A 27,811-nucleotide genomic window follows, 5' to 3' on the forward strand; every position below is an offset into this window, starting at 1 on the left:
GACGGACACCCAAGCCAGGTGGAACCGCCAGTCTTACCTTCTCCGGCATCCTTGGTGACGATGGTGAAGGTCGCCGGCTTGTTAACCATGCCGTGGCTCAGCCCAGGCCCGTAAGCGCTGACATGGCGGGCGTTGATGGCATCCACGTAGAACTGGAGAGGGCTCCCTAGGTGCAGAGATAAGAGACGTCAGCGGGAGGGGCACAGCGCCAGGATAGGACAGGCCGTTTGAAAAAAAACATTTCTAATTCCCTCCATTTCTGGTGCTCAGAAATGAGTACCGATTTACGTGTAGACATGCACAAGAGAGAGGGATCAGAGAATTCAGAGCAGACTTGGAGAACAGGTTGAGTGGGGGTGCTCTGAGCAGGCTGGAGTGAAATAATAATAATAATAATAATAATAATAATAATAATAATAATAATAATTTATACCCCGCCCATCTGCCTGCCCTTTCCCAGCCACTCTGGGCGGCTTTCAACAAAATATTAAAATACAGTAATGCATCAAACATTAAAAGTTTCCCAAAACAGGGCTGCCTTCAGATGTCTTCTAAAAGTCTGGTAGTTGTTGTTCTCTTTGACATCTGGTGGGAGGGCGGGTGCCACTACCAAAAACGCCAATAAACCCCAGTGCGCAACTTTTCTGGAGTGGCGTTGCAGTGGAAATTTTAGCACATGCATGAACAGTACATGTGAAAAAGTAAAAACGGTCAGTGGGCGTGAGACTTTCATATGTCCTGAATCTTCCCAAATTCGATTCTAGTGCTCTGCTCAGTGAATCTGGCATCCAGCTCAATAATTATAATAATAATAATATATACCCTGCCCATCTGGCTCCCAACAGAATACAGTGGTACCTCGGGATACAGACACTTTTCAGGTTACAGACGCGCCGAAACCCGGAAGTACCGGAACGAGTTACATCTGGGTTACAGCTCTCGCGCATGCGCAGAAGCACTAAATCGCTCTGCGAATGCACAGAAGTGCCAAATCGCACGTGCACAGACGCGGCACTGCGGGTTGCGAATGCTGGGGGCTGCGAATGTGCCTCCCGCATGGATCACGTTCGCAACCCAAGGTTCCACTGTATTAAAAACATGAAAAAACATCAAACATTAAAAACTTCCCTAAACAGGGCTGCCTTCAGATGTCTTCTAAAAGTCAGATAGTTGTTTATTTCCTTGACATCTGTTGGGAGGGTTTGCACAGGGCGGGTGCCACTACCGAGAAGGCCCTCTGCCTGGTTCCCTGTAACTTGGCTTCTCTTAGGGAGGGAACCACCAGAAGGCCCTCGGAGCTGGACCTCAGTGTCCCGGCTGAACAATGGGGGTGGAGACGCTCCTTCAAGTATACTGGACCGAGGCCATTTAGGGCTTTCAAGGTCAGCACCAACACTTTGAATTGTGCTCAGAAACATACTGGGAGCCAATGATGGTCTCACAAGACCAGTGTTATGTGGTCTCGGCGGCCGCTCCCTGCTCTGATAACGCGGGCGTGCTTTTCCTCTGACAACGTGACTCGGTTTCTACAAATGTGTCGGCTAAGGCACGAGGATTCCTCTATGTGAGCCAGTGCGATTCATGGGTCTGTGAGCTCCACCTTTGTGCCGCTGTTGCTCTGACCACACAAACTGCCTTAAGGATCACAATTGTGTGGTTCGGGACAAAATCCGTGGCAGAGGGCAACAGAAACTCCGCAGGAAAGGAGGAGTAGGAAGGAGACCGGGGCTACATGGGATGCAGTGGCTTTCAAAAATGCTTTGTACCACTGAACCATAATGTTGCAGAGTTGGAAGGGGCCCCTCAGAGGTCATCCAGCCCAACCCGCCGCATTGCAGGAACCGAAGCTGAAGAATCCCCGGCAGGACCTCTCACCTGGGATGTGGTTTCCATCGTACTTGATGTCCATCTCGTGCAGACCCTTCTCCACGGGAGCGTACTTCACGGTCACGGTGCCGTCCTTGTTGTCGGTGATGTGCGGACGTGCCGTCTTGCCAGAAGGCATCCGCACCTCGCCTGGAGACCGGGGGGGGGGAGGGAAAGGGGAGGGAAAGGGAACGCTGTTAAGACCTGAAGGTATGATGAGGAAAGAGCTGTGGATCGGGGCCAGACTCAGAAACCTCGCCTGACTCCGTAGAAGGGAGCCTGCTGTGTTCCTAAGAGTTGCGCCCACCCCATAATCCGCCACTCTGCTGTCATTCTGCTGTCAAACACCTCTCACCATCAGGAAGTCCTTCCTCATAAAAATTTCAATTTTGTTGTTTTAATGTTGAGTCGGAATCCCTTGAACTCTAGGACCTTCTGTGGGCCAAGTGTCCTTAGCTCCAGTGCAGAGTTTGGTCCCTCCCCTCTCAACATTCATCAATTCTCCAGTCCTCATTGAGGCTGTGCCACTAAGTCTGGCTGGCATGGCAATCTAAAGTTGAGCAATGGGGGCGGGGACGGATTTAGGTTTGATGAGGCCCTCAGCTACTGAAGGTAATGGGGCCCTTTCTACGTCCAGCTGTCCTTTGTCAACAACAAATGGTCGCTGTTTTTTGTGTGGAATATATGCTCTATGGTAATTGATGGACCTCATAGGTATCTCAAGCCATTTGCACATTTTGTACATGCAATCAGTCCATGTGGAATGTAGGCACCCTATATACAGAAAGGATCAAACTAGTGATATTTTAGGGAGCAGGCGAGCAGGCGGGGGCCATGACTTCCATCATAGGAGCCTACACAACACAAAACACGCTTGCTGTGTGTAGTTTTTATTTTTTGTTTTTGTAGCTGTGTGGAACGCAGCTCAGCTACTGATTGATTGACTGTGTGACAGTGGAAATGGATAAAAGCCCCCCTTCAAAACAATGACTATCATCAGTGCAGGTAAGAAAAAAAATTAATTTTAATTTTCATCATCTACAATACTGTTTTATTTATTTTATAAATTGATTAGTGCTTTCATCTTATGGATCAATGGTCTCGTTAGATAGCAAGATTCATGTTAAATTGCTGATTTAGGGGTTATTTTTTAAAGTCTGGAACGGATTGATCCGTTTTGCATTGCTTTCTATGGGAAAGCGCACCTTGGTTTTGGAATGCTTTGGTTTTGGAACGGATTAAGTTTGAGAACCAAGGTACCACTGTAAATGGTAAACGTGCAGGCAGCTTTTAAGCAACATTGCGCAGGGACTGCCAAGCTCAGCCTTGGTTCCCCAGCCAGGAGGCGCACGCCTGGTTTTGGAACGGACTTCCAGAACGGATTAAGTTTGAGAACGAAGGCACCACTGTAAGTCCAGGAAATTCTTTGGAATCTTGTTTGTATGTTGTATGTTGGATATGCAACAGCAAAATTTCAATCAGAAAAACCAAATACAGTGGTACCTTGGATCTCAAACGCCTTGGTACTCAAACAACTTGGAACCCAAACCCTCCAAACCTGGAAGTAAGTGTTCTGGTTTGCAAAGGTTTTTCGGAAGCTGAATGTGTTCTGTTTTGAGTGCCACGCTTCCAATTTGAGTGTTAGGCTAAGGTCTGTCTGTTTTTGCTAATTATTTTGCGTTTTTGTTTTCGCGACTCTTTTTTTTGTTTTGTCTTTGTGACTGTGTGCAACCCAGTTCAGCTCCTGGTGGATTGATTGACTGTGTGACTGCAGTACATCGTTTATTGCTTTCATGTTATGGATCAATGGTCTTGTTAGATAGCAAAATTCATGTTCAATGGCTGTTTTAGGGGTTGTTTTTAAAAGTCTGGAACGGATTGATCCGTTTTGCATTACTTTCTATAGAAAAGCGCACCTTGGTTTTGGAACGCTTTGGTTTTGGAACGGACTTCCGGAATGGATTAAGTTGGAGAACCAAGGGACCACTGCAAATGGTAAAACTGCAGGCAGCTTTTAAGCAACATTGCGCAGGGACTGCCAAGCTCAGCCTTGGTTCCCCAGCCAGGAGGCGCACGCCTGGTTTTGGAATGGACTTCCGGAACAGATTAAGTTTGAGAACAAAGGCACCACTGTAAGTGAATAAATGCATTCCCCATCCCTAAGCATCCCAAGCCCTCTGCCAGTCCTGGGGCTCTCCAGATGTTTTTTGGGGGAGCCGCCCCTACCTGTGATGTCCCCCTTCTGGACGGTGAAGGGGATGACCAGGTTGAAGGGGCGCAGCATGGAGTCCATGGTCTCTGGCGGGGCAACGGGCTCGTCCGTAGCCTGGTGGGGGGAGGGGGAAGGGGGCGGAAAGGAGAGAAGGAGAGAGAGAGGGAGAGAAAGAGAGAGAAAGGACTAAGTACAGGCAGAGGGAGGGAAGGAGAGCGCCCGACGGCGAAGCGAGGGCGAAGGAGAGCGGGGAGCACCCACCGCAGCAGCGCTGGAGGGGCAGGCAGGCCGAAAAGAGGCACAGAGCTGCAAGGAAAAGGGGGGAGCAGCGAGAGAGAAGGCACCCCACGGAAGCAGGACAGTCCTGGCCATCGCCCTGGGCATAGGAAACAGGCAAGCGCCACCATCTCCTGCTTGGACCTGTCGGCTGCCAGTTGGGGAAAACAAACGGCTAAAAATAGCTACCGTATTTTTCGCTCCATAAGACGTACCTTTTCCCCTCCTAAAAAGTAAGGGGAAATGTGTGTGTGTCTTATGGAGCGAATGCAGCCGGGAGGCTCTGCTCAGCGCTCCCTTTAAATAGCCACGTGGAGTGTGTGTGTGGCTCTTGGGGGCTTTTCCCCGAGGAGGGAGAAGGGCAGCCCCTCTTCCCAAGAGAGGCAGAGAGATGGGGAGAGAGGCAGCAGGAAAAGACAGAGCGTCCGAGAGAGGCGAGAGCAAGCTCCTGGTACCCAGTGCGGGGGGTAGCCGCCGGTGTGGGGCGCTGGGAAGGGCTGGCGGAGCTGGACACTGTCGCAGGGCTCCTCGACGTGGGGGATAGAGTCGCAGGCCTGGCGGGAAGCAACGGGACAGGTCAGGGCCAGCGCCAGCACGGTGCAAACTTGATCGTGGGGTCCGGGCCACCTCTGCCCGCCGGAACCCTTTCTGCACCCCACCAACCTCACGCCAGAGCCACAGGCCAGCAGCAGCCATCAAAACTTGACCAATTCCTGATCCACAAGAAGACCTCTTATTCCTCGACTGCCAAGATCATTCAGGAGTTTTTGGTGAGTTACTTTTGCCAAAAGCTTTTGCAAAGTCCAAGTACGCTATGTCAACCAGATCTCCTCTATCTATATGTTTGTGAGCCAGGCTTTTCCTTTGCAGAAGCCATGCTGGGTCTGCTTCCGCAGGGCTTGTTCTTCTATGTCAGGGGTCCCCAAACTAAGGCCCGCGGGTCAGATAAGGCCTTAGGGACTCATTTATCTGGCCCACGGCGATCCTCGCCGCCCGCTCTTACCAGCGCTGTGCTGCACAGCTGCCCACTTCCAGGTCGGAAGAGCACCGGAAATACTGTATTTTTTGCTCTATAAGACGCACTTTTCCCCTCCTAAAAATTAAGGGGAAATGTGTGTGCATCTTATGGAGCGAATGCAGGCTCCATGGCTTCAGTGAAAGCAACGAGAAGCCTCCGGAGTGCAGCGGGAGCGCTCCTGCTGTACTCCGGAGGCTTTGGGCAGCTATCCCTGAAGCCAGGAGAGCAAGAGGGATTGGTGCGCACCAACCCCTCTTGCTCTCCTGGCTTAGCTTCGCTGGAGAGGTGCTGCACAGTTTTCCCTCTCTGCGCAGCGCCCCTTCAGCAAAGCGGGAGGAGAAATGGAAGGGGCTCCGCTTCTCCTGCCGCTTTGCTGGAGAGGCACTGCACAGAGAGGGAGAGAATATTTTTTTTCTTGTTCTTCTCCTCTGAAACTAGGCGCGTCTTATGGCCGGGTGCGTCTCTTATAGCGAAAAATACGGTAGCTTGTGCACATGCGCAAGCGTTATTTTCAGTGCACATCCGGGTCGGAGGAGTCACGTGCATATGCGCACAAGCTATTTCCAGTGCTCCTCCGAACCGGAAGTGCGCCGGAAATAGCGTGTGTGCATGCGTATGGGCACACGCTCCCCCACCCTCTGGCCCGCCGCACGATCGGTGCTGGAGACACCGGCCCGAGGTGCGGTAAGTTTGCTGACCCCTGTTCTATGTGCTTGGCTATTTTATCTTTAACAATACTTTCGACCAGTTTTCCAGTGACAGACGTTAAGCTAACTGCCTAACCTGTCATTTCCAAGATCTGCCCTCCTAACCCGTTTTTTTACTGCCTAACCTACCTCGCAAGGAGGTCGTGGGAATTAAATGGGGAGGGGGAGAGGAACCATATATGCCACCTTGAGCTCCTTGAAGAGAAAGGGCCGATACAAATGCAATAAAATAAATAAATAAACAAAATAGTGAAGGAATGGGTTTCTGTGTAGTCAGTTTGAAACAGGACCCAACCCCCCTTTTCTTCTTAGCATTTCTAAAATGCATAAACTTGAACCGTAGAGCAAATGCATAACAAGAACACAGCTGTATAAACAAAGCTCTCTCCTTCATCAGTCACGGCAACGGATGACCTTGGCTGTTCCAGTGGAGTAGGGATGACATATCTAGGTCTTATCTTACGTCCTGACCACACTCTGATACACAGACCTAGTCCGGGAACAGCGCCAGAGTATGTTCTTGGAGTTGGTGACCTCTTGTTCCAAGATAAGAATATAGGAACAGGAATACACTTTTATGGTCAGGAATACAGGAAGGAAAGCCCTTTTATGGTTAAGAGTACCGGAGCAGGAACATCTGTGATGTCAACCTGCGTGTATAAGCTGACGTGGCTGGAATCCTGGGGGAGGGGGGAGAGGGTGCCTGGAGGATATATATACTGCATGAAATTTCTCATTTCTTTGGACTTGCTGTGGACTGACCACGCAAGTGCCTTTCTGCTGCTCCAGAGAGCAGAAATAAAGAACCCGTTCTCTGAATCAACCCTTGGTGTCATTTGACTTCCTGCCTCCCTCCCGGGAGCAATGCAGACCCAATCGGTGAACTCCAATAAGGCTACAATAGCAGGCTCCAATAAGGCTCCCTTCCTCTCCCCACCCGTCACAAGCTCTGCCCCATGATTTTACGGCTGCACCAGCCCAGCTTGACCCAGGTAGCCCTTTTGCCCCGGTTTCACCCCATAACTCACCACCACATGGAAGGGGCTGTTGGGGATCTGCTCTCCCCCGAAGCGGATGGTGATGACGTATTTGCCGGGCTCGGGGGCCGTGTAGTAGATGTCGAACGTGCCGTCGTGGTTCTCCACCACGTCGACGTCCAGCTCGGCTCCGTCCGGCGTGGACACCTTGCAGGTGACCTTGCCTTTCCCCGCTGCCTTGGCGTCCACGGTGATCACCGTCTCCTCCCCGATCTGGATGGTGGGGCCAAGGCAGGTACCTGCAGGTAAAGGATCGAGAACACCTTGGTTAGGGTAAGGCGGGGAGGAGAACTCAGCCAAACCGAAGGGCCTCGGTCCTGTATCCCTGAAGGAGCGTCTCCACCCCAATCGTTCAGCCTGGACACTGAGGTACAGCGCCAAGGGCCTTCTGGCAGTTCCCTCCCTGTGGGAAGCGAGGTTACAGGGAACCAGGCAAAGGGCCTTCTCGGTGGTGGCACCCGCCCTGTGGAACGCCCTCCCATCAGATGTCAAAGAGAACAACAACTACCAGACTTCTAGAAGACACCTGAAGGCAGCCCTGTTTAGGGAAGCTTTTAATGTTTGATGTATTATAGTATTTTAATATTTTTTTGGAGTGGCTGGGGAAGCCCAGCCAGATGGGCGGGGTATAAATAATAAATTATTATTATTATTATTATTATTATTATTATTAGTGACTCGATGTCAGGATGATCCGGCTGGGTGTAGAGGAGCAGCCACCAGGTGAAGTGGGGACTTGCAAGAAGGGATCAGTGATCTGGGGGAGCCCCTGGCAGCCGGGAGACGAGAGTCAGAGGCCGGAGAAGGTGCAGGATTGGAGAGGGAACCGTGGATGCAGGCGGCCGGAGAGATAAGTCAGGTTGGTGCAGAGTCAAGGGCTCTCTTTCTCAGCTGGTATTGAGAAACTGGTATCACTCCCTCCAGCCCATCTATTCGGAAGTGACTGAGCGGCCAAGCAGTTACTAAATGGGGCATCCAAGGCTCTTGCTAAATGACCACCAGCCTTTGAAAAGCTGATCTCAGCGGATCGAGTACCTCAGTTTTGTGGAATTAATGAAACCAAGTTGGTAGAGCACTGGACTCAATCTTAGGGACGTGGGTTCAAAACCCACGTTGGGTGAATGATTCCACACGCTCCCTTCTATGATGACGCTGTCCAGATGTTTTTATTTATTTATTTATTTATTTATTTATTTATTTATTTATTTATTTTCATACCCCGCCCATCTGGCTGGGTTTCCCCAGCCACTCTGGGCGGCTTCCAACAGAACAGTAAAATACAATAACCTATTAAACATTCAAAGCTTCCCTAAACAGGGCTGCCTTCAGATGTCTTCTAAAAGTCTGGTAGTTGTTCTCTTTGACATCTGATGGGAGGGTGTTGCACAGGGTGGGTGCCACCACCGAGAAGGCCCTCTGCCTGGTTCCCTGTAACTTGGCTTCTCGCAGCGAGGGAACCGCCAGAAGGCCCTCGGAGCTGGATCTCAGTGTCCGGGCTGAACAATGGGGGTGGAGACGCTCCTTCAGGTATACTGGGCCGAGGCCGTTTAGGGCTTTAAAGGTCAACACCAGCACTTTGAATTGTGCTCAGAAACATACCGGGAGCCAATGTAGGTCTTTCAAGACCGGTGTTATGTTAATGGGATTTTACAAGAAACGTGCAATTAATGGTTACTGGTTTGAATTTTATCATGACATTATCTTCCTTGGAAGGCTGTGCATAATGCTTTTTGTAGGGGAGGGAGCACTGGGGGCAATGAATTTTCAGAACCAAGGGAGGCGGCTGCCCAAAAGTGTTTGTTGGAGCATGGCCATAAAGACAGCATCTGCTAAAGCGATTACTAATTCGATCTAATGTGCTCGGAATCGTTTTTGGATTAGCTAACCTCCAGATGGCAATGCAAACCCATCAAGGAAAGCCATCCACTTGGAGCTATCCGCCCAAATTCTCAACTTTCTGATCTTAACTTCAGCTCTCTATTTCTGCCATTTCCACATCAGTTTGCAATTTCATTCCATTTCAAAAGCGCCTGCGTTTTAGCGCGAATCTCTCCTTCGTGTCCCCAGATCTGCCAGTGCAGGGCGCCTTCCAGTTCTGCAATTCTGTCGTAAGGCTGCCTCCTCTGTTCTTAGGCTGGTGGGCAGGAATGGTGCTGCTTGAATGGGGTACCAGGATATTACCACGTGCCCACCCCCAAGATCGAGGGCAGGGGGGCCTATGGGTACTTACCCAATCCGTGGCCTCCTATGGACACTGCAGAAAGGAAGAAGAAGAGACAGCCGTGAGAATCAGCAGCAAGGCGCATATACCTGCCGCCGTGGCAGCGATTCAGGGCTGATTGCAGTACTATTATTTTATTCTAAAAAATTATGAACCGTTCGCTCCAAAGAAGTATTTTTTTGTGGCATACAGATTCCCTGAAAAACTTTGTTCTGACTTCCGTGCAAAAGTTTATAGAGTGCAGGACTCGGGCCTGGGCGAGACCAGGGTTCGAATTCACAATCGGACATGAAGCTCCTTGGGCAACGTCTCAGCCTAACCTTCCTTGCAAGGTTGTTGTTGTTGTTGTAGGGGCAATGAAGGGGGGGAAGAGCATATACGCCACCTTGAGCTCATTGGAGGGAAGGGATGTACCATATTTTTCGCTCTATAGGACGCACTTTTTCCCCTCCAAAAATGAAGGGGAAATGTGTGTGCATTCTATGGAGCGAATGCAGGCTCCTTGGCTTCAGCGATAGCAACGCGAAGCCTCCGAAGCGCAGAGGGAGCGCTCCCTCCGCGCTCTGGAGGCTTCGCGTTGCTTTCGCTGAAGCCAGGAGAGCAAGAGCGAGAGGGCTTGGTGCGTACCGACCCCTCTCGCTCTCCAGGCTTCAGGGATAGCCGCCTGAAGCCTTCGGAGCGCAGCGCGAGTTCCAGCTGCATTCGGGAGGCTTCAGGTTCCTTTCGCTGAAGCCAGGAGACTCTTGCGGGAACCTTACGCTGCGCTCCAAAGGCTTCAGGGATCTTTGAGGCTGGCAGTGGGGAAAGCAGCGCAACCCCCCACCGCCAGCCCCACAAGCTTGGGGGGCAGCGGAAAGGCTGCGCACAGCCTTTGCGCTGCTCCCCGACCTGCTCTTTGAAGCTGGCAGTGGGGGAAAGCAGCGCTTCCCCACCCCACCAGCCCCAAAGAGCAGGTCGAAAGGAACCTGAAGCCTCCGGAGTACGGTGGGAACTCCCGTTGTGCTCCTGAGGCTTCAAGTTGCCTTCACTGAAGCATGGAGAGCAAGAGGGGTCAGTGAGCAGCGACCCCTCTCGCTCTCCAGGCTTCCAAGGTAGCCGCCTGAAGCCTCCAGAGCGCAGCGGGAACCCGGAGGCTTCAGGTGAACGCACCTTGAATGCACAGAACGCACCTTGTTTTAGAGGGGGTGAACAAGAGAGAGAAAAATCTCCCCCTCTCTGCCCAGCGCCCCTTCAGCGACAGGAAGGAGCTCCGTTTCTCCTGCCGCTTCGCTGAAGGGGCGCTGAGCAGAGAGGGGAAGAATTTTTTTTTCTTGTTCTCCCCCCTCTAAAACAAGGTGCGTCCTATGGTCGGGTGCGTCCTATGGAGCGAAAAATACGGTAGATGCAGCAACGAAATCAAAAGGAATAAATGAAATAAGCCGGGGCGAAGGCCCGATATATGGGTCGTCTGGAGAAGTGACTCTCTCTCGCCCGATCGCCTCCTCGAAGACGGCACAAGATGGAGGCAAAAAGGAGGGGGAGGCAGGGGACAGAGAGGGCATGAGAACTAGAAACTTGCGGTCTGATGCCCCACTCCGGGGGATGAGACCGGCTGGACGGGGGTTGGCAAGGCGGGCATTGGGAGACTCCTACCTGTGACCAGGCATTTGCTGGCATCGCCGGCCGGCAGAGCATGGATGCGGAAGGGCGAGTATGGGATCTCGTCGCCGCCGTATTTGATGGTGATGGTGTAGCGGCCCGTCATGTCTGGGACGTAGGAGACAGTGTAGGTGCCGTCGCCATTGTCCCGGATGTTGGCTTTCTTGGGCTTGCCCTCAGGGTCCTGGAGGACCGAAAACAATTCTGTGATTCTATGAATGGGGGTGGGGAGCTGAAGATCAGAGGCTTCTCTAAGTCCAAACATACTGGTGGATGAGGCCCCAGAACCCTTTATCCACAACCATGCCCTATGTCAGGGCGTGTACGGAGCAACAAGAAAAGAGTGCCTCTGAGCATATACGAAATGCAGCTCTTAGAAATCGGCACTGAGTATGCAGCCCAATTCACTCGTGAGGTCAGAATGAGGGTAGGTACTTCAGAACAGGAAGTAGTCTCGTGGGCACCCCCACATCACTCCCTTTGCCAACCGGGTGCCCTCCAAATGCTTTGGACTACAACTCCCATCAGCCAGAACCAGCACAACCATTTTGGACTCCCATCAGCCCCCACCAGCACAGCCTTTTTGGACTACAACTCCCATTATCCATAACCAGCATAGCCATTTTGGACTACAACTCCCATCAGCCCCCGCCAGCACAGCCTGGAGCACCCCCGCTGCTCATTTGTCCCTGCCCCCGCCCAGGCAAAGCAGGGAGCCCCCCCCCCAACCCACCATGCCATCACCCGCCACTCACCAAGATCTGCACGGTGAGCAGCCCCTCGCCAGCATCTCGGGCGTCGATGGTGAACTCCACCGGCAAGCTGGCGGGGATGCCAGAAGCGTTGAGCCCGGGGCCGCTGGCGCGCACCTTGCTGGCGTCGTGCGCCGGAAGCACCTTGATCTTGAATGGGCTGGAAGAAGAGACCAGTCAGACCATGTCCCCAAGACCCCGCCTCTCGGCCTCACCAACCTCGCAGGGTTCCCAAAGGGGAAGCTGTCTTCTCTCCCCCCCCCCCTCAACACCTCCCTTTGGGTCTCCCTGCTCACCTGCGGGGCACCTCTTGCCCAGCGTACTTAACAGCGACCGTGTAGGGCCCGTCCGTGGCCGGAGTGTAGTTCACCGTGTGGGTGCCGTCCCCATTGTCGCGCACCTCGGCGGGCTCAGCAACCCCTGGGAGGGGACGAAAGAGAGTCAGAAAGGCTCTCAAGGGACCCAGAGCACCCAAAACTAAGCCCGTTCACCTTTCCGACAAAGTGTTTGCAGCGATAAGGAAATACTGTATTTTTCGCTCCATAGGTAAAAGTAAAGGGACCCCTGACCATTAGGTCCAGTCGTGGCCGACTCTGGGGTTGTGGCGCTCATCTCGCTTTATTGGCCGAGGGAGCCGGCGTACAGCTTCCGGGTCATGTTGCCAGCATGACTAAGCCGCTTCTGGCGAACCAGAGCAGCGCACAGAAATGCCGTTGACCTTCCCGCCGGAGCGGTACCTATTTATCTACTTTATAGTACATTGACTATTGCTTTCATTTTAGGGATCAATGGTCTCGCCAGAGAATAAAATTCATGTTAAATTGCTGCTTTAGGGGTTGTTTTCAAAAGTCTGGAACGGATTAAGGCATTTTGCATTGCTTTCTATGCGAAAGCGTGCCTTGGTTTTGGAACGCTTTGGTTTTGGAACGGACTTCCAGAACAGATTGAAGTTTGAGAACCAAGGTACCACTGTATAGGGCAGGGGTCAGCAAACTTTTTCAGCAGGGGGCCGGTCCACTGTCCCTCAGACTTTGTGGGGGGCCAGATGATATTTTTTGGGGGGAAATGAACGAATTCCTATGCCCCCCAAATAACCCAGAGATGCGTTTTAAATAAAAGCACACATTCTACTCATGTAAAAACATGCTGCTTCCCGGACCGTCCGCGAGCCGGATTTAGAAGGCGATTGGGCCGGATTCGACCCCTGGGCCTTAGGTTGCCTACCCATGAGTTAAAGAATGATTTTTTTCTTCTTCTCAGAGATGCATTTGAAATAAAAGCACACATTCTACTCATGTAAAAATGCAGGACAGGCCCCACAAATAACCCAGAGATGCATTTTAAATAAAAGGACCATTCATGGGACGGATTTAGAAGACGACTGGGCCAGGCGTTACTTTGCCTACCCATGGTATAGAGATCGGCTCCCCTAAAGAAAGCTCATCATTTTTGCTGTGCACCCTCCAAACAACTTTGCCCTGAACCCCTAAAAAGGGGGTAGATCACTGTCAGTTATCGTAGTCTCTTGGGAGTTGGCCACCCCTGGTATAGGGGATTCCTAGGGGAGCACCCACAAAGCGAGGCTTAGGACCCCCGTGCCCCCCCCACCCCCAGGGTGGTCAAAAAGGGGTGGGCGTTAGCAAGCGAAATCACCGAGGTGGTCCTCCTTTTCCGCCCCAGATCTCCCTACCTGTGGGTCCCAGGACCTTCACCTCCAGGGGGGCCAGCCCAGCCTTGCTGCAGTCGACGGTGAAGGTCTGGGGGACACGGGCTCTCACGCCAGCCCCCAGACCGGGGCCCGAGCACTTGACCTTGCTGGGGTCCACCACGTCCTTGACCGGGACGCGGAAGGGGCTCCCTGCGGGAAAAAGCAAACGAAGTTTTTATGACATATTTTGTGTTTTCATCTTGTGATTTTGTGATTTAGTTTTTTGTTTATACTTTTCAAACTTATACATATCATTAGCTTTGCAATCAATTCAACATTTCAAAATTTGACACTTCCTTCCCCTTCTTTCTGCGGTTCGTTAAGTTTATTTTTTTCTGCATATCCAAATTCCTTCAACTTGCTCCTTTAATGATCTTCTGTAAATATATACCCTTATAAAATGGCAGGTTAATTACAATAATCCTTCTAATGTTTTTATCTTCTTCTTCTTCTTCTTAAAATGTGTTTTTATTATTTTATTTATGATTTATGATTTTTACATTTCAATAATTTTATAATCATTTTAACATTTTAAACCTCGATTTCCTTCCTTCCCCTTGACTTCCTTCATTGTTAATACTATCTGAATATTCAAATTAACTAAATTTACTTGTTTATTCATCTACTTTAAATATATACTCTTATAAAACTGCAGATTATTACAATAATCCTGCTAATGTTCTAATCTGATTACAATTTGTTTGCAATTATTCAATCACCCGTTTCCATTCCTTTATTAAAAGTTTGCTATCTTGATTTCTTATTCTTCCAGTAAGTTCAGCCATTTCTGCATATTCCATAAGTTTTTGTATCCATTCTTCCTTTACTGGGACTTCTGCTTCTTTCTGCCTTGGGGCAAGTAACATTCTTGCTGCTGTAGCAGCAAATATGAATAAATTCCTAGACAATTTAGGCTTTAAAAGTTATGGTCCATGCGGAAATGGCAAAGAAGACAGCAAGATAAAAATGACGAGCGTTTCCTGCACTGCGAGGGGTTGGACTAGAGGACCTTTGGTTGAAAATTGCACAACAAAATTAATCAGTGAATGTTAAAAACAAAATAAAGATGAACATAGAAATAAGCAATCATTACTTCCTTCACTGATGCTTTTGTAATTGAATTTGACAGGACCTCTGATCTTCCCAATATGTTCCCAAATTAAATCCCTTGAATAAGCACTTAACTTTATTTTCTCCCTGTCGTTTAACTTACTTTGAATTTGTAAAACGGTCCTGTTTGCGCGCAGAAGTTCAATCAAAATCGGCCGACGGATTAATATTTTGGCAATGTTCTTTTACAGAGGCTCTGCATATGTCCCACTCTCCAATAAATTTCTCACCTGTAACATCTCACAGACTTGCTGATAGTCTCAAGCCAATGTAAGTTTCGATAGTGGGAGTACTTGCAAATCAATAGTCAATTGTAACAAAAAGTAATCCATTCAGAAGTGTGCATTCTGACTTTTGAATGGATTAGTTTTTGTTACAATTGACTATTGATTTGCAAGTACTCCCACTATTGAAACTTACATTGGCCGGAGTTCTTGGTGTGCTTTTTTCTTGATATATTTAATAACAAGAACTCCAACTTATTTAATATTCGCTGATAGTCTCGCCAGTTCAGCGTACTCTCCATAGCTATCAACTTTTCCCTTTTCTTGCGAGGAATCCTATTCGGAATAAGGGAATCTCCTTTTAAAAAAGGGAAATGTTGACAGCTATGGCGCTCTCTTAATTTCTTTTGCCAGTCTGATTTGGACGGGATATTCTCTCCCTTCCAACCTTTTGCCGATTAAAATTCTGGCGGCAACTGTGACATACAAAGTTCAAGACTCGCCTGAACTTTTCGGGAATTGCGTTACCCATAATTCCTAGTCTATGGGACTAGAGGACCTTTGGGCGACCCAACTCCACAATTCTACGATTGCAGAACACATCCAGAACACAGCCCTGCCCTCCACCTACCAGGGATGGGGCGTCCCCCGAAGGTGATGTTGACGTCGTAATCTCCCGGCGTGAAGGGGATGTATTCCACGCTGCAGCTGCCATCTTTGTTGTCCTTGCAGGACATCTTGGCCTCCGACGGCCCCTCGATGGCCAAGCCAAGGCCCCCGGTCCCCGCGCCCCTGGGGAGAAAGAGAACAGCGCCGTCAAAGGGGAGATGCCAGCGAGCCTTAACAGAGACGTAAGGAGGTCTCCAGGTGTGAGGATTTCCCAGGATTCTCTGCGGCCAGCGGTGCAACCGTTTGCGTGGAACGTTCCGGAACACTTTGGAGGGCAAGAGAACGACTGAGGCTCCAAATAATTATTATTATTGTTGTTATTATTATTATTTATTACTTATACCCTGCCTATCTGGCTGGGTTTCCCCAGGAACTCTGGGCGACTTCCAACAAGAGATTAAAAATACATTAAATCTATTGATATATTAAATATACTGATTATCTGAAAGAGCAACTCCTGAGACCTCTCTGAATCTTGTGACGACTCCCCCCGCCCCCCGCCATCCTTAAAACAGAATTTAAACTACCTATCAGTACGTTCTCCTCAGTTTTCCTTTTTCCAAATGATCCAGAGCCTTCGTTACTTTACGCGGGTTTCTTAAGAGCCCAGCTGAAGTTTCAGTTTGCTAACAATGGTCTCCTAGGTCAATGGTGAATTTCCCCCATTCTTTTTTAAAGTCCTTGTCTCAACCTTTTCCTTGACCATGTGATAGGAATTTTGAGGTCTTAGATATATGTTAAATGTTCATAAGTGTACCAACCAAGCACGTACATAGATCAGCACAGGAAGACCTGAAATCATTTTTCATTCCCAAACTGACCAAATGTTTTCTCTGCAAGGTCAAAGGAAAATGGAAAAGCCTCCCCATTGTCTTTTCCTTCACAAAACCTATCTTAAGGGTATGTCTGTGTTTGAATAGGGTGTGAGCCTGTGAGCTGGCTCAGGAACTAAGTATTTATCATTACAAAAGACTGGCCAGGCTCCCCAGGGTATCCAATCAAGTGAGCATTAACAGGTAACCTGCCAGACAGGAGGCAAACAACGCACTCAAATTTCTTTTCTCTGATGTATGTATGATGTTTCTGGGGGTGGTCTTGATCTAGGTAAAGGTAAAGGGACCCCTGACCATTAGGTCCAGGCGCGGACGACTCTGGGGTTGTGGCGCTCATCTCGCTTTATTGGCCAAGGGAGCCGGCGTACAGCTTCCGGGTCATGTGGCCAGCAGGACTAAGCCGCTTCTGGCAAACCAGAGCAGCGCACGGAAACGCCGTTTACCTTCCCGCCGGAGTGGTACCTATTTATCTACTTGCACTTTGATGTGCTTTCGAACTGCTAGGTTGGCAGGAGCAGGGACCGAGCATCGGGAGCTCACCCGAGTATTTGTCATTACAAAAGACTGGCCAGACTCCCCAGGCTATCAATTAACAGGTAACCATTAACAGGTTAGCATTAACAGGTAACCTGCCAGACAGAAGGTAAACAATGCACTCAGATTTCTGCTATAGACCGCCTTTTCTGTGATGTAGGTATGATGTATCTGAAGGGTGGTCTTAGGTTACACCCCTTCTGTGATGTACGTATGATGTTTCTGGGGGTGGTCTTAGGTTACACCCCTTCTGTGATGTATGTATGATGTTTCTGGGGGTGGTCTTGATCTACAGGGTGGCAATTTCGAAAGTCTTTATAAGGCCCTGCGCACCATTGTTCTGGGTTCCTCCTCCCTCCTGCGTGTGGTGAGTGAGGACCCTGTTGCAACAGTTCAATAAAGATCAGGCTTACTAGCTGCTTTGCTTCTCAATATTCTCTGGTTGGCCTCTGTTATCTTCTCCAACCAATAGGGAACCTACGTAAGGACTCTATATGGGCTCTTGGGTACCCCATAAGGGAAAAGGGCAAATTTTTTTTACAACAACCGCCACCCCCTTGCTTGCCCCCCCCCCCCCCGAGATGAAGGCTGCACCTACCTGGTCTCCACCGTGAAGCGGTTGGCTTTGTTCACCAGCCCCCCCTCGAGCCCGGGGCCATAGGCTCGGACACGGCTGGGGTCGCAACCCTCGGTGACCCCCACTCGGAAGGGGCTCTTGGGGACGGGGACGTCATCGTAGGTGACTTCCACCAGGTGCACACCTGAGAAGGGCAAGAGTCGGGCACAAGCGATAAATCACTCCAAGTAAGCGAGGAAGTTGACTCTTTAATAATAATTAATAATATTTTTTTTTATTTATAACCTGCCCTTCCCGGTTCAAAAACCGGGCTCAGGGCGGCTAACAACAAATTTAAAACAGCATAAAAAGCAGTATAAAAACATGAATAACAATAAAATTCAAAATTCAGAAATCAATTTCGGGAAAATAAGCATTAAATAATCCCCAGGGCTGATTGGCTTAATTGGTCCTACTTGGGCCAGTGAGGAGGCCAGGGGAGAATTAGCTGCGGGGTCTGAGAGCGGGTGATCTTCATAAAAGGGGAAGGGGAGGGAAGAGAAGGGAAATAGAAGATCAGGCTGAATTCAAATTAAAGGCCAGGCGGAATAGCTCTGTCTTATAGGCCTGATGGAAGGAGGTTAAATCCTGCAGGGTCCTGGTCTCATGGGACAGAGCATTCCACCAGGTTGGAGCCATCACCGAAAAGGCCCTGGTGGAGGATAGTCTGACTTCCTTAGGGACCTCTAAACTATGGTTGTTCATGGACCTTAAGGTCCTCTGCGGGGCAGACCAGGAGAGGCGGTCCTGTAAAGCGGGAAACTTTGTTCCTGCATCTGAGATTGGACGTCAGGCCAAGACCAGACAGCCCCCTTCATAAGGAAGAAGCCTCCGCCAAAGAAGATTGGCAAAACTTACTAAATAATAATAATAATAATTTTTACTTGTACTCTGCCCTCCCCAGCCGAAGCCAGGCTCAGAGCGGCTAACAAATAACACAGTACAGTCATACCTCAGTATACAGCCGCTTCAGGTTGTGTTTTTTCGGGTTACGGACCGCCGAAACCCGGAAGTACCGGAATGGGTTACTTCCGGGTTTCGGGGGTCGCGCATGCGCAGAAGCACTAAATCGTGCTTTGCGCATGTGCAGAAGCGCCGGATTACAACCCGCACGTGCGCAGATGCACCGCTGCAGGTTGAAAACGTGCATTCCGCACGGATCACGTTCACCACCCGAGCGGCCACTGTATACATAAAAACAGGCATCAATTAATTAAAATACTTCTTAAAATTCAGACAAATTAAAATCTGGACAAATGGCAGTTATCAGGTTAAGGCTGAGAGCAGTTAATACTTGCCAGGACCAACTGTTTTCACTGATCATATATATTTATAAGGACCTGTGAACAGGCTGGGAGGCCTCGTTCATGCTTGTTCTTATATAAAGGAAAATAGGTCAGACTGAGTCCAAACCAAAGGCCAGGCGGAACAGCTCTGTCTTGCAGGCCCTGCGGAAAGATGTCAAGTCCCGCAGGGCCCTAGTCTCTTGGGACAGAGCGTTCCATCAGATGGGGGCCATGGCCGAAAAGGCCCTGGCTTTGGTCGAGGCCAGTCTAATTTCCCTGGGGCCCAGGATCTTCAGAGTGTTTGCAGACCATAAGGTCCTCCGTGGGGCATACCAGGAGAGGCGGTCCCGTATGTACGAGGGTCCCAGGTCGCATAGGGCTATAAAGGTCAAAACCAGCACCTTGAACCTGATCCTGTACTCCACCGGGAGCCAGTGCAGTTGGTAAAGCACTGGATGAATGTGATCCCGCAGCAAGGACCCTGTAAGGAGTCTCGCTGTGGCATTCTGCACCCACTGGAGTTTCTGGGTCAGTTTAAAGGGCAGCCCCGCGGAGAGCGAATTACAGTAGTCAAGCCTGGAGGTGACCGTAGCGTGGATCACTGTGGCGAGGTCAGGGCGAGAGAGGTAAACTATTGAACTATGCAGGAAAAAAACAGATATTTTTGAAGCCCAAGAAGGAGAGACTTTGAGTTTATATAAAAAAGGGCAAATCCTCAATGCATATTTTTTAAGCTTTGTGTACGGGTCTTAACATCAGTCATTTGTAATAAGATGAAGAAGGTTTTAAAAACGGTGTTACTGATGTGTGTGAACAAGTATAAAATAATGGAACCAAGAAGGGGAGGGGAGGGGAGGAAAGTCAAGCATTGAGTTTTGTTTTGGTATTGTTATTGGTATTGTGTGTGTTCTTTTTATTTCTGTTACTTTTGGAAAATCAAGCAGGGCAGCCATATGGCCCTGAGCCCAATGGGATTTGTTGTCCAAAATGGCCGGACTGGCTAAAACAGATGCAAATCGCAGTCCAAAACATCTGGTGGTCACCTGGCTGGCCATCAGGGGGTGGAAGGGGATTAGAGGTGGAGGGAGACGAGGAGATTCTTACCGTCCTCGTAGGGGGTATACTGGACACGGTAGGTGCCATCTGCGTTGTCGGTGACGTACGTGTCCGTCTTGGCACCCGAGGGGTTGATGACGCGCACCTTGGTGTGGCTGCCCCCGGTCTTGGTCAGCGAGCGGGCGTCAACTGTGAAGTCGGTGGTGACCTCACGCAGAACACCTGGGGAGACGTGGACGATAGATGTTAATTCTCTTTATTTTGTTTACTGAGTCTGCAGACCACCCTTTGTCCATAGATCTCGGGACAGTTCACAGCATAAAAATACGAGCTCAATGGGTTTGAGCTCAATGTTGGGTGAAAGATCCCTGCCTTGGAATCCTGCAGAGGTGTCAGGCTTCAGAGAAGCCGATCCCTCCCCCGGAGTGTTCCTACCTGTTAGTTTCTTTAACAATCACAGCGGGAGACAAAAGAATGCGTATCCCTCTAGAAATGGCGTTAATCCCACTAAAGGTTTACCCCCTACGTCCCCATTAATCTACGTCACTCCTATGTCGAGTAATCTGAGCTAATTGCTCTCTGTTCTATAACTCAGAGCCCATCTAGTCTTAGGTGAGGGGGGGTCAAGAATGCTGTCCAAGGACACTGAATCTGCCAGCTCTCATACCTTGTATATAGCATTTCTTATTGTATGATTTGAAAAACTCCTATGCGCCTTTATTTTCCCATAATTAAGATAGCCATGCCACCCAAAACGGGTGTCATGACCTTCTAGATCTAAAATATCCCAATTTTTTAATAAACACCAATCTTTCAACCAGAGAAGACATGAGGCTTCGTAATATGTGTTTCCTCTTCTAGCTGTTCTTCACACAGTATTTCTCAGCTTTTCCTCTCTGGACTATGCCCCTCTGCAAACCACTGTTCTAAATCCATACTGTCCTCCTGCCCTTGGAAAGGTTCAGGAGAAGGAGGGGCGGTTCCCACCATTCCTCCTCAGTCCAGCCCCTGACGAGGGGGTTGGACTGGATGCCCCCTGTGGTCCCTTAAGGTAAAGGTAAAGGGACCCCTGGCCATTAGGTCCAGTTGTGGCCGACTCTGGGGTTGCGGCGCTCATCTCGCTTTATTGGCCGAGGGAGCCAGCGTACAGCTTCCGAGTCATGTGGACAGCACGACTAAGCCATTTCTGGTGAACCAGAGCAGCACACGGAAACACCGTTTACCTTCCCGCCGGAGAGGTACCTATTTATCTACTTGCACTTTGACATGCTTTCAAACTGCTAGGTTGGCAGGAGCAGGGACCGAGCAACGGGAGCTCACCCCGTGGCGGGGATTCGAACCACCAACCTTCCGATCGGCTCTGTGGTTTAACCCACAGCACCACCCGCATCCCTTGTGGTCCCTCACAACTCTGCAATTCCACGATCCCGCAAAGGATACCTCTCGGTTCCACTCCTGGCCCAAAGACCTTGACGTTGCTGGTGTCCACCGCGGGGTCGACGTTGACGCGCGCCGGGAACTTTGGGACGGGGTGGCCGCCATATTTGATGGTGATGGTGTAGGTGCCCGGGAAGGATGGGATATAGGTGATGCTGTAGGTGCCGTCGCTGTTGTTCTGGATGAGCACCTCGGCCTTGACGCCCGAGTCCGAGATGATCTCGATGGTGAGCTCGGCCTCGCCCGCCTTGGAGCAGTCCACCATGAAGGTCGCCACCTCACCCACCTTGCCATGCTCCAGGCCGGGCCCGCTGGCCGTCACCTTGGATGGGTCGAAGACGGGCTTGATATCCGCCTTGAAGGGCGAGCCAGGAATGTGGGCGTCCGCAAAGAGGATGTTGATGGCGTACTCGCCGGGCTCGGTGGGCAGGTAGGAGACGGAGCAGGAGCCATCGCCGTTGTCCTGGCACTCGATCTTGGCCTCGCAAGGACCCTCCACCGTCAAGCCCAGGCCCCCCATGCCAGCCCCCTTGGTGTCGATGGTGAAGGGGGCTGGCTTCCCCACAAAACCGCCTTTCAGCCCAGGGCCGTAGGCGCACACCTGGAAGGGAGCAAACAAGATTGGGGCAGGGTTAGTAACTCAGATACAGTGGTACCTCAGGTTACATACGCTTCAGGTTACATACGCTTCAGGTTACAGACTCCGCTAACCCAGAAATAGTGCTTCAGGTTAAGAACTTTGCTTCAGGATGAGAACAGAAATCGTGCTCTGGCGGCGCGGCAGCAGCAGGAGGCCCCATTAGCTAAAGTGGTCCTTCAGGTTAAGAACAGTTTCAGGTTAAGAACGGACCTCCGGAATGAATTAAGTACTTAACCTGAGGTACCACTGTATTATAATAATAATAATAAATAATTTTATTTATACCCCACCCTCCCCGGCCAGAGCCGGACTCAGGGCGGCTAACATCAGTAAAATTACAGTAAAAACATAATGGAGGGTGCAATTTAAAATACAGGTTAAAATGCAATATAAAATGCAGCCTCATTTTAATAATAGGCCATAGATGAAAACCATAAGGGGAGGGAAACATAAGGGTCAGACTGAGTCCAAACCAAAGGCCAGGCGGAACAGCTCTGTCTTGCAGGCCCTGCGGAAAGATGTCAAGTCCCGCAGGGCCCTGGTCTCTTGTGACAGAGCGTTCCACCAAGTCGGGGCCAGTACCGAAAAGGCCCTGGCCCTAGTTGAGACCAATCTAACCACCTTGCGACTTGGGACCTCCAAAGTGTTGTCATTTGTGGACCTTAAGGTCCTCCGTGGGGCAGACCATATGGGTAGCATTGTTATCAATCTACGACGGGGTGGAAGGTTCACAGGCTAGGAAGGGCTTGCTCACAAACTGATTGACAGCTGCACGAATTATGATAGCTAGGCAGTGGGAGGGGCAAGCAGAATCTAAAATGGAAGAATGGTACAAAGAGGTGTGAGATATAGCTATTATTGATAAATTAACATGTGCCATGCTAATCTTCTCTGTATCTGTATGTGCTGCCGAAGCTTGTAGCAGGATTACAATAAGTTTTGTAAGGAGGAACAGGTGAAATATTGCAAGGAAGGCTATGAGGAGAGATATTAGTTAAGATAATTAAAAGTAATTGTGAAATTAAGAAATGTAAATTAAGTGGGAAAGATTGGGAATTTTTCAGATGTGACTGATGGAAGTCAAAAATTTGTATAAGATATGAAATTATGTGAAATGATTCTTGAAAATGATATGTTAAAATTATATATATATATATCGTTATGAATGATAAATTAACATGTGCCATTAAAGTAAGACGGGGAATATGTGGGAGTAATGATTTTCAGGAGATACGGAAGGGTGTTTGCAGAATTCATACTGTGAAAATGGAAAAGGGTCTAACCATCGCAAAAGGTGTTGAAATTTCGGGAGGTTGGAGAGTTACAATGGAACGGTCTCAGTGGTGGGGTGCACTTTTTCATTCTTATTTGGTGTTTTTACATGAGTAGAATGTGTGCTTTTATTTAAAATGCATCTCTGGGTTATTTGCGGGGCATAGGAATTCGTCCATTATTTTTTCCAAAATATAGTCCGGCCCCCCACAAGGTCTGAGGGACAGTGGACCGGCCCCCTGCTGAAAAAGTCTGCTGACCCCCGATCTAGACCCCTATCTACCCTCCGTGCTCACCTTGGATGGGTCTGGGGGCATGACGGCCTCGACAGCAAAAGGGCTGCCCGGCACCGGGTGCCCGTCGTAGGTTATGTCCACTTTGTAGGGCCCCTCCTCAGGTGGCATGTATTTCACGGTGTGGATGTCGTTGGCGCTGCCCGTCTCCACCTTGCAAGGTATGGGGCGGCGGGAGGGCGAGCAGATCTTCACGTCCACCTGCCCTTGGCCCCCGGCTCCCTTCGTGTTGATGGCAAATTCCTGGTCGCGACCCACGTCCACCTCTGCGGGGAGGGCAGGAAAGAGTTGGTTGGGAAAGGGACATTAGAAAGAAAAGAGGGTTTTAGCCACAAGAGAGAGGAGCACAGTGCCTTTGCAGGACATCAGCAGCCGGACAAGCGAAAACTTGCTAGACATGAGCTGCTACGTTTACCAGGACTGCCAACTTGGCCCCGTGACTGTGGCTACCATGCAGTGTGCAAGACCCTGGCACTCAAATTTGTGGGTGCCCGGTTCCTTTCATGGGGAATTTTGTGGGTGCTCGGGCACCCAGGGAGTTAGCACCTATGCCAGGCAGCTCAACCCAATGCATAATTATAATAATATATTATAATTTTAATTTATTATTTGTACCCTGCCCATCTGGCTGGGTTTCCCCAGCCACTCTGGGCAGCTTCCAACCAAATATTAAAAATACAATAGTCTGTTAAACATTAAAAGCTTGCCTAAACAGGGCTGCCTTCAGATGTCTTCTAAATGTCAGGTAGTTGTTTATCTCTTTGACATCTGGTGGGAGGGCGTTCCACAGGGCAGGTTCCAACACAGAGAAGGCCCTCTGCCTGGTTCCCTGTAGCTTAGCTTCTCGCAGGGAGGGAACCGCCAGAAGGCCCTCGGAGCTGGACCTCAGTGTCTGGGTGGAATGATGGGAGTGGAGACGCTCCTTCAGGTCTACTGGACCGAGGCCATTTAGGGCTTTCAAGGTCAGCACCAACACTTTGAATTGCCCTTGGAAACGTACTGGGAGCCAAGGAAGGTCTTTCAGGACCGGTGTAATATGGTCTCAGCAGCCGCCCCCAGTCACCAGTCTGGCTGCTGCAGTCTGGATTAGTTGTAGTTTCCGGGTCACCTTCAAAGGTAGCCCCACGTAGAGCGCAGTAGTCCAAGCAAGAGAAACCAGAGCATGCATCACTCTGGCGAGACAGTCCGCGGGCAGGGAGGGTCTCATCCTGCGTACCAGATGGAGCTGGTAGACAGCTGCCCTGGACACAGAATTTACCTGTCCCTCCATGGACAGCTGTGAGTCCAAAATGGACTGTTTACATAACAGTAAACCCCACTGATACTGGCGAGGCTTAATCCGAAGTATATAAAGGGTCATATGAGCTTTGGGTGAGTATTTTATCTCCCCTGTTTTTCTGAACTCTACATTCTTCCCAGGTCAGCTGTGTAGGAAAAGGCGGGGGGGTAGACTTCAAGGTCAAAGGGGAGGAGCCTAAAGTTTATTTAAGATTTTCCAGCATTGGCAGTCAAGTCCGAAACTGGCAGTCAAATCCGAAACTGACCCTTGCTGGTCACTGCCCACCCTTGACCCCTTGGCCCCACTTACTGTTGTTGAGCCCTTGCACTTTGACCTTGCTGAGGTCGAGGGGCGGAGCCACGTTCACCGGGAAGGGGCTCTTGGGAATGGGGTCCCCGCCATACGTCACGGTCACCGCCATGTTGCCCTAAGTCGCGGGAGAGAAGAGAGCAGCATCAGACATTCGAAAGGATATGGGATGCGGCCTGGATTCGCTTTCCCCAGCCAAACGGTGGAACTCCCTGCCACATGAGGCACCAACTTGGGTGGCTTCGAAAGACAGGCTCTCGATGGCTGCTAGACACCATGGGGAGTACGCTAGACTCTCGATGGCTGCTAGACACCATGGGGAGTACGCTAGACAGAGGGCGGGGCGCACGCGGTCCAACTCACCTGTTGCACGGCCGTGTACTTGACGGTGTAGGAGTAGTCGTGGTTGTCGATGATCTCAAAGTCCCGCACAACCTCTCCCTTGGTGGCGCCAGCAAAGTGGACGTCCAGCTTGGCTTTGCCAGCCCCTTTGGTGAAGACCGTGAAGTGGGTGGGCTTCCCGACCTCCACACCTGAGAAGGAAAGGCCATAGCGGGGCAGAGACCCTCAGTCCTCTGGCATCAGTCTTCCCCCCTTGCAGGAAACCAAGGAGGGCATCCCTCCCCATAGCTTCTGTGCTGAGCCTGCAGCTTCCTGAACTGAGGATTAAGGCCATGGCTGCGACCCTCCCCACCAAACACCACCCCATAGGACCTTCTCGGCTGCAGTATCAGGCTGCAGAGAGACAAGGGTACCTATGTCATGCATGCTTTAGTTGAGATTCCCGCACTGCAGGGGGTTGGACTAGATGGCCCCTAGATAGCCCCTTCAAACTCTACAATTCTGTTTTTACATTTTATTAAATTCCTGCAAATTCCAATACATAAGGCCAGTGAGAAGGAGGAGGATTGGTTTGAGAAGATATTGAATTATTTAAGGTAGTCTGTATGGGCGTATAAAGGGACCCTCACCATTAGGTCCAGTCATGGCCAACTCTGGGGTTGCGGCGCTCATCTCGCTTTACTGGCCGAGGGAGCCGGCGTACAGCTTCCGGGTCATGTGGCCAGCAGGACTAAGCCGCTTCTGGCGAACCAGAGCAGCGCACGGAAAGGCCATTTACCTTCCCGCCGGAGCGGTACCTATTTATCTACTTGCACTTTGACGTGCTTTCGAACTGCTAGGTGGGCAGGAGCAGGGACCGAGCAGCGGGAGCTCACCCCATCGCGGGGATTTGAACCGCCGACCTTCTGATCGGCAAGTCCTAGGCTCTGTGGTTTAACCCACAGCGCCACCCGCGTCCCCTGTATGGGAGTATCAGAGTTTTTAGGGGGCTAACCAGGTTGGGATAGCTGGGATAGCAGGCTTGTTGGGTTTTGAATGTTTTATGTAGATTTTCAATTTTGCTCTTCTGCATGGGACAGTGACAATAAAGATATTGTATCGTATCGTCCCTGGTCCCATGACATCTCTAGGCGGGGCTGCACTCTCGCAGGTGATCTTTTGGGGTGGGACTCCCCCTCTGCCCCACACCTCTCCTTGGCCGCTGCTCACCTGTCCGGCTGAGTCCAGGCCCTTCTGCCTTCACCTTGGTGGCATCGTGCGATGGGTCTACCTGGATGTGGAAAGGGCTGATGGGGATTTCCTGGAAAGGGGGGGGGGCGAAGGAGAGAAACAGGATGAGCAAAGATCACATGCGCTCTATCTACCCTTTGGCCTCTGGCTACAGGAACAGGCAGAGATGCCCCTCTCTCCTCCCAGGCATACCCCCCACACCTATCTTCAGAAAAAAGGGGTGTCCAGCGCTTAAGATTGCCCAGGTGCTGAGGAGAGGAATCTGGGCTGGCCTGTGTCACCATAATCAGTGCAGGATTTACCTATAAGCTAAGCAAGCTATGAAGGGACGCAGGTGGCGCTGTGGGTTAAAGCCTCAGCGCCTAGGGCTTGCCGATCGAAAGGTCGGCGGTTCGAATCCCTGCGGCGGGGTGCGCTCCCGCTGCTCGGTCCCAGCGCCTGCCAACCTAGCAGTTCGAAAGCACCTCCGGGTGCAAGTAGATAAATAGGGACCGCTTACCAGCGGGAAGGTAAACGGCGTTTCCGTGTGCGGCTCTGGCTCTGGCCAGAGCAGCGATGTCACGCTGGCCACGTGACCCGGAAGTGTCTCCGGACAGCGCTGGCCCCTGGCCTCTTAAGTGAGATGGGCGCACAACCCCAGAGTCTGTCAAGACTGGCCCGTACGGGCAGGGGTACCTTTACCTTTACCTTTAAGCAAGCTATAGCTTAGGGCCCCACTCTCTTGGGGGCCCCCAAATTTTTTTAAAGGAAAATGGGTGAGTGGTAATACACCCTTGCAATTTCCCTCCACCAGTGCTCGTTATCTTTATTACTTTAAGGTTCTTATTTGCATTGCAATTCATGTGTCAGTACCTTACTTCTTTTATTATACTTCAGGGGTAGGCAACCTAAGGCGGGGGGGGGCAGATCTGGCCCAATTGCCTTCTAAATCCGGCCCACAGACGGTCCAGGAATCACCGTGTTTTTACATGAGTAGAAGGTGTGCTTTTATTTAAAATGCATCTCTGGGTTATTTGTGGGGCATAGGAAGTTGTTCATTTCCTCCCCAATAATATAGTCCAGCCCATCACATGGTCTGAGGGATGGTGGACCAGCCCACGGCTGAAAAAGGTTGCTGACCCTTGTTATACTTTAATATATTCGAGATCAGCTTTACGAGTTTAGTCCAAACATCTCAGCATGCAATCTTTTAGAGCAGTGTTTACTCATATATTCTCTGTATACCTCCTTTCTTTTTGTGTTTATT

The 27,811-nt window shown here is 50.4% G+C and overlaps 1 protein-coding gene across 7 annotated transcripts in view; it reads right to left on the reverse strand.

The window, feature by feature from the left end:
- FLNC (filamin C) overlaps positions 1–27,811 on the reverse strand; it is a 131,148-nt gene that overhangs the window by 30,514 nt on the left and 72,823 nt on the right. For 4 of the 7 annotated variants that reach the window (XM_079992087.1, XM_079992086.1, XM_079992084.1 and 1 more), the window contains 18 exons: positions 26,545–26,635; positions 25,357–25,526; positions 24,994–25,111; positions 23,409–23,671; positions 21,204–21,801; positions 19,812–19,985; positions 17,404–17,566; positions 15,401–15,561; positions 13,418–13,585; positions 12,024–12,147; positions 11,731–11,887; positions 10,970–11,159; positions 9,347–9,370; positions 7,108–7,355; positions 4,810–4,908; positions 4,093–4,192; positions 1,876–2,016; positions 38–166 (listed from right to left, as the gene is read on the reverse strand). In XM_079992087.1, the coding sequence (XP_079848213.1) occupies positions 38–166; positions 1,876–2,016; positions 4,093–4,192; positions 4,810–4,908; positions 7,108–7,355; positions 9,347–9,370; positions 10,970–11,159; positions 11,731–11,887; positions 12,024–12,147; positions 13,418–13,585; positions 15,401–15,561; positions 17,404–17,566; positions 19,812–19,985; positions 21,204–21,801; positions 23,409–23,671; positions 24,994–25,111; positions 25,357–25,526; positions 26,545–26,635 (3,118 nt within the window). Of the gene's footprint in view, positions 1–37; positions 167–1,875; positions 2,017–4,092; positions 4,193–4,809; positions 4,909–7,107; positions 7,356–9,346; positions 9,371–10,969; positions 11,160–11,730; positions 11,888–12,023; positions 12,148–13,417; positions 13,586–15,396; positions 15,562–17,403; positions 17,567–19,811; positions 19,986–21,203; positions 21,802–23,408; positions 23,672–24,993; positions 25,112–25,356; positions 25,527–26,544; positions 26,636–27,811 lie in introns of all 7 variants that reach the window. The other 3 variants (XM_079992085.1, XM_079992083.1, XM_079992082.1) reach the window with 2 other exon arrangements.

Source organism: Podarcis cretensis (assembly GCF_951804945.1).
Source record: "Podarcis cretensis genome assembly, chromosome: 10".
Taxonomy (NCBI): domain Eukaryota; kingdom Metazoa; phylum Chordata; class Lepidosauria; order Squamata; family Lacertidae; genus Podarcis; species Podarcis cretensis.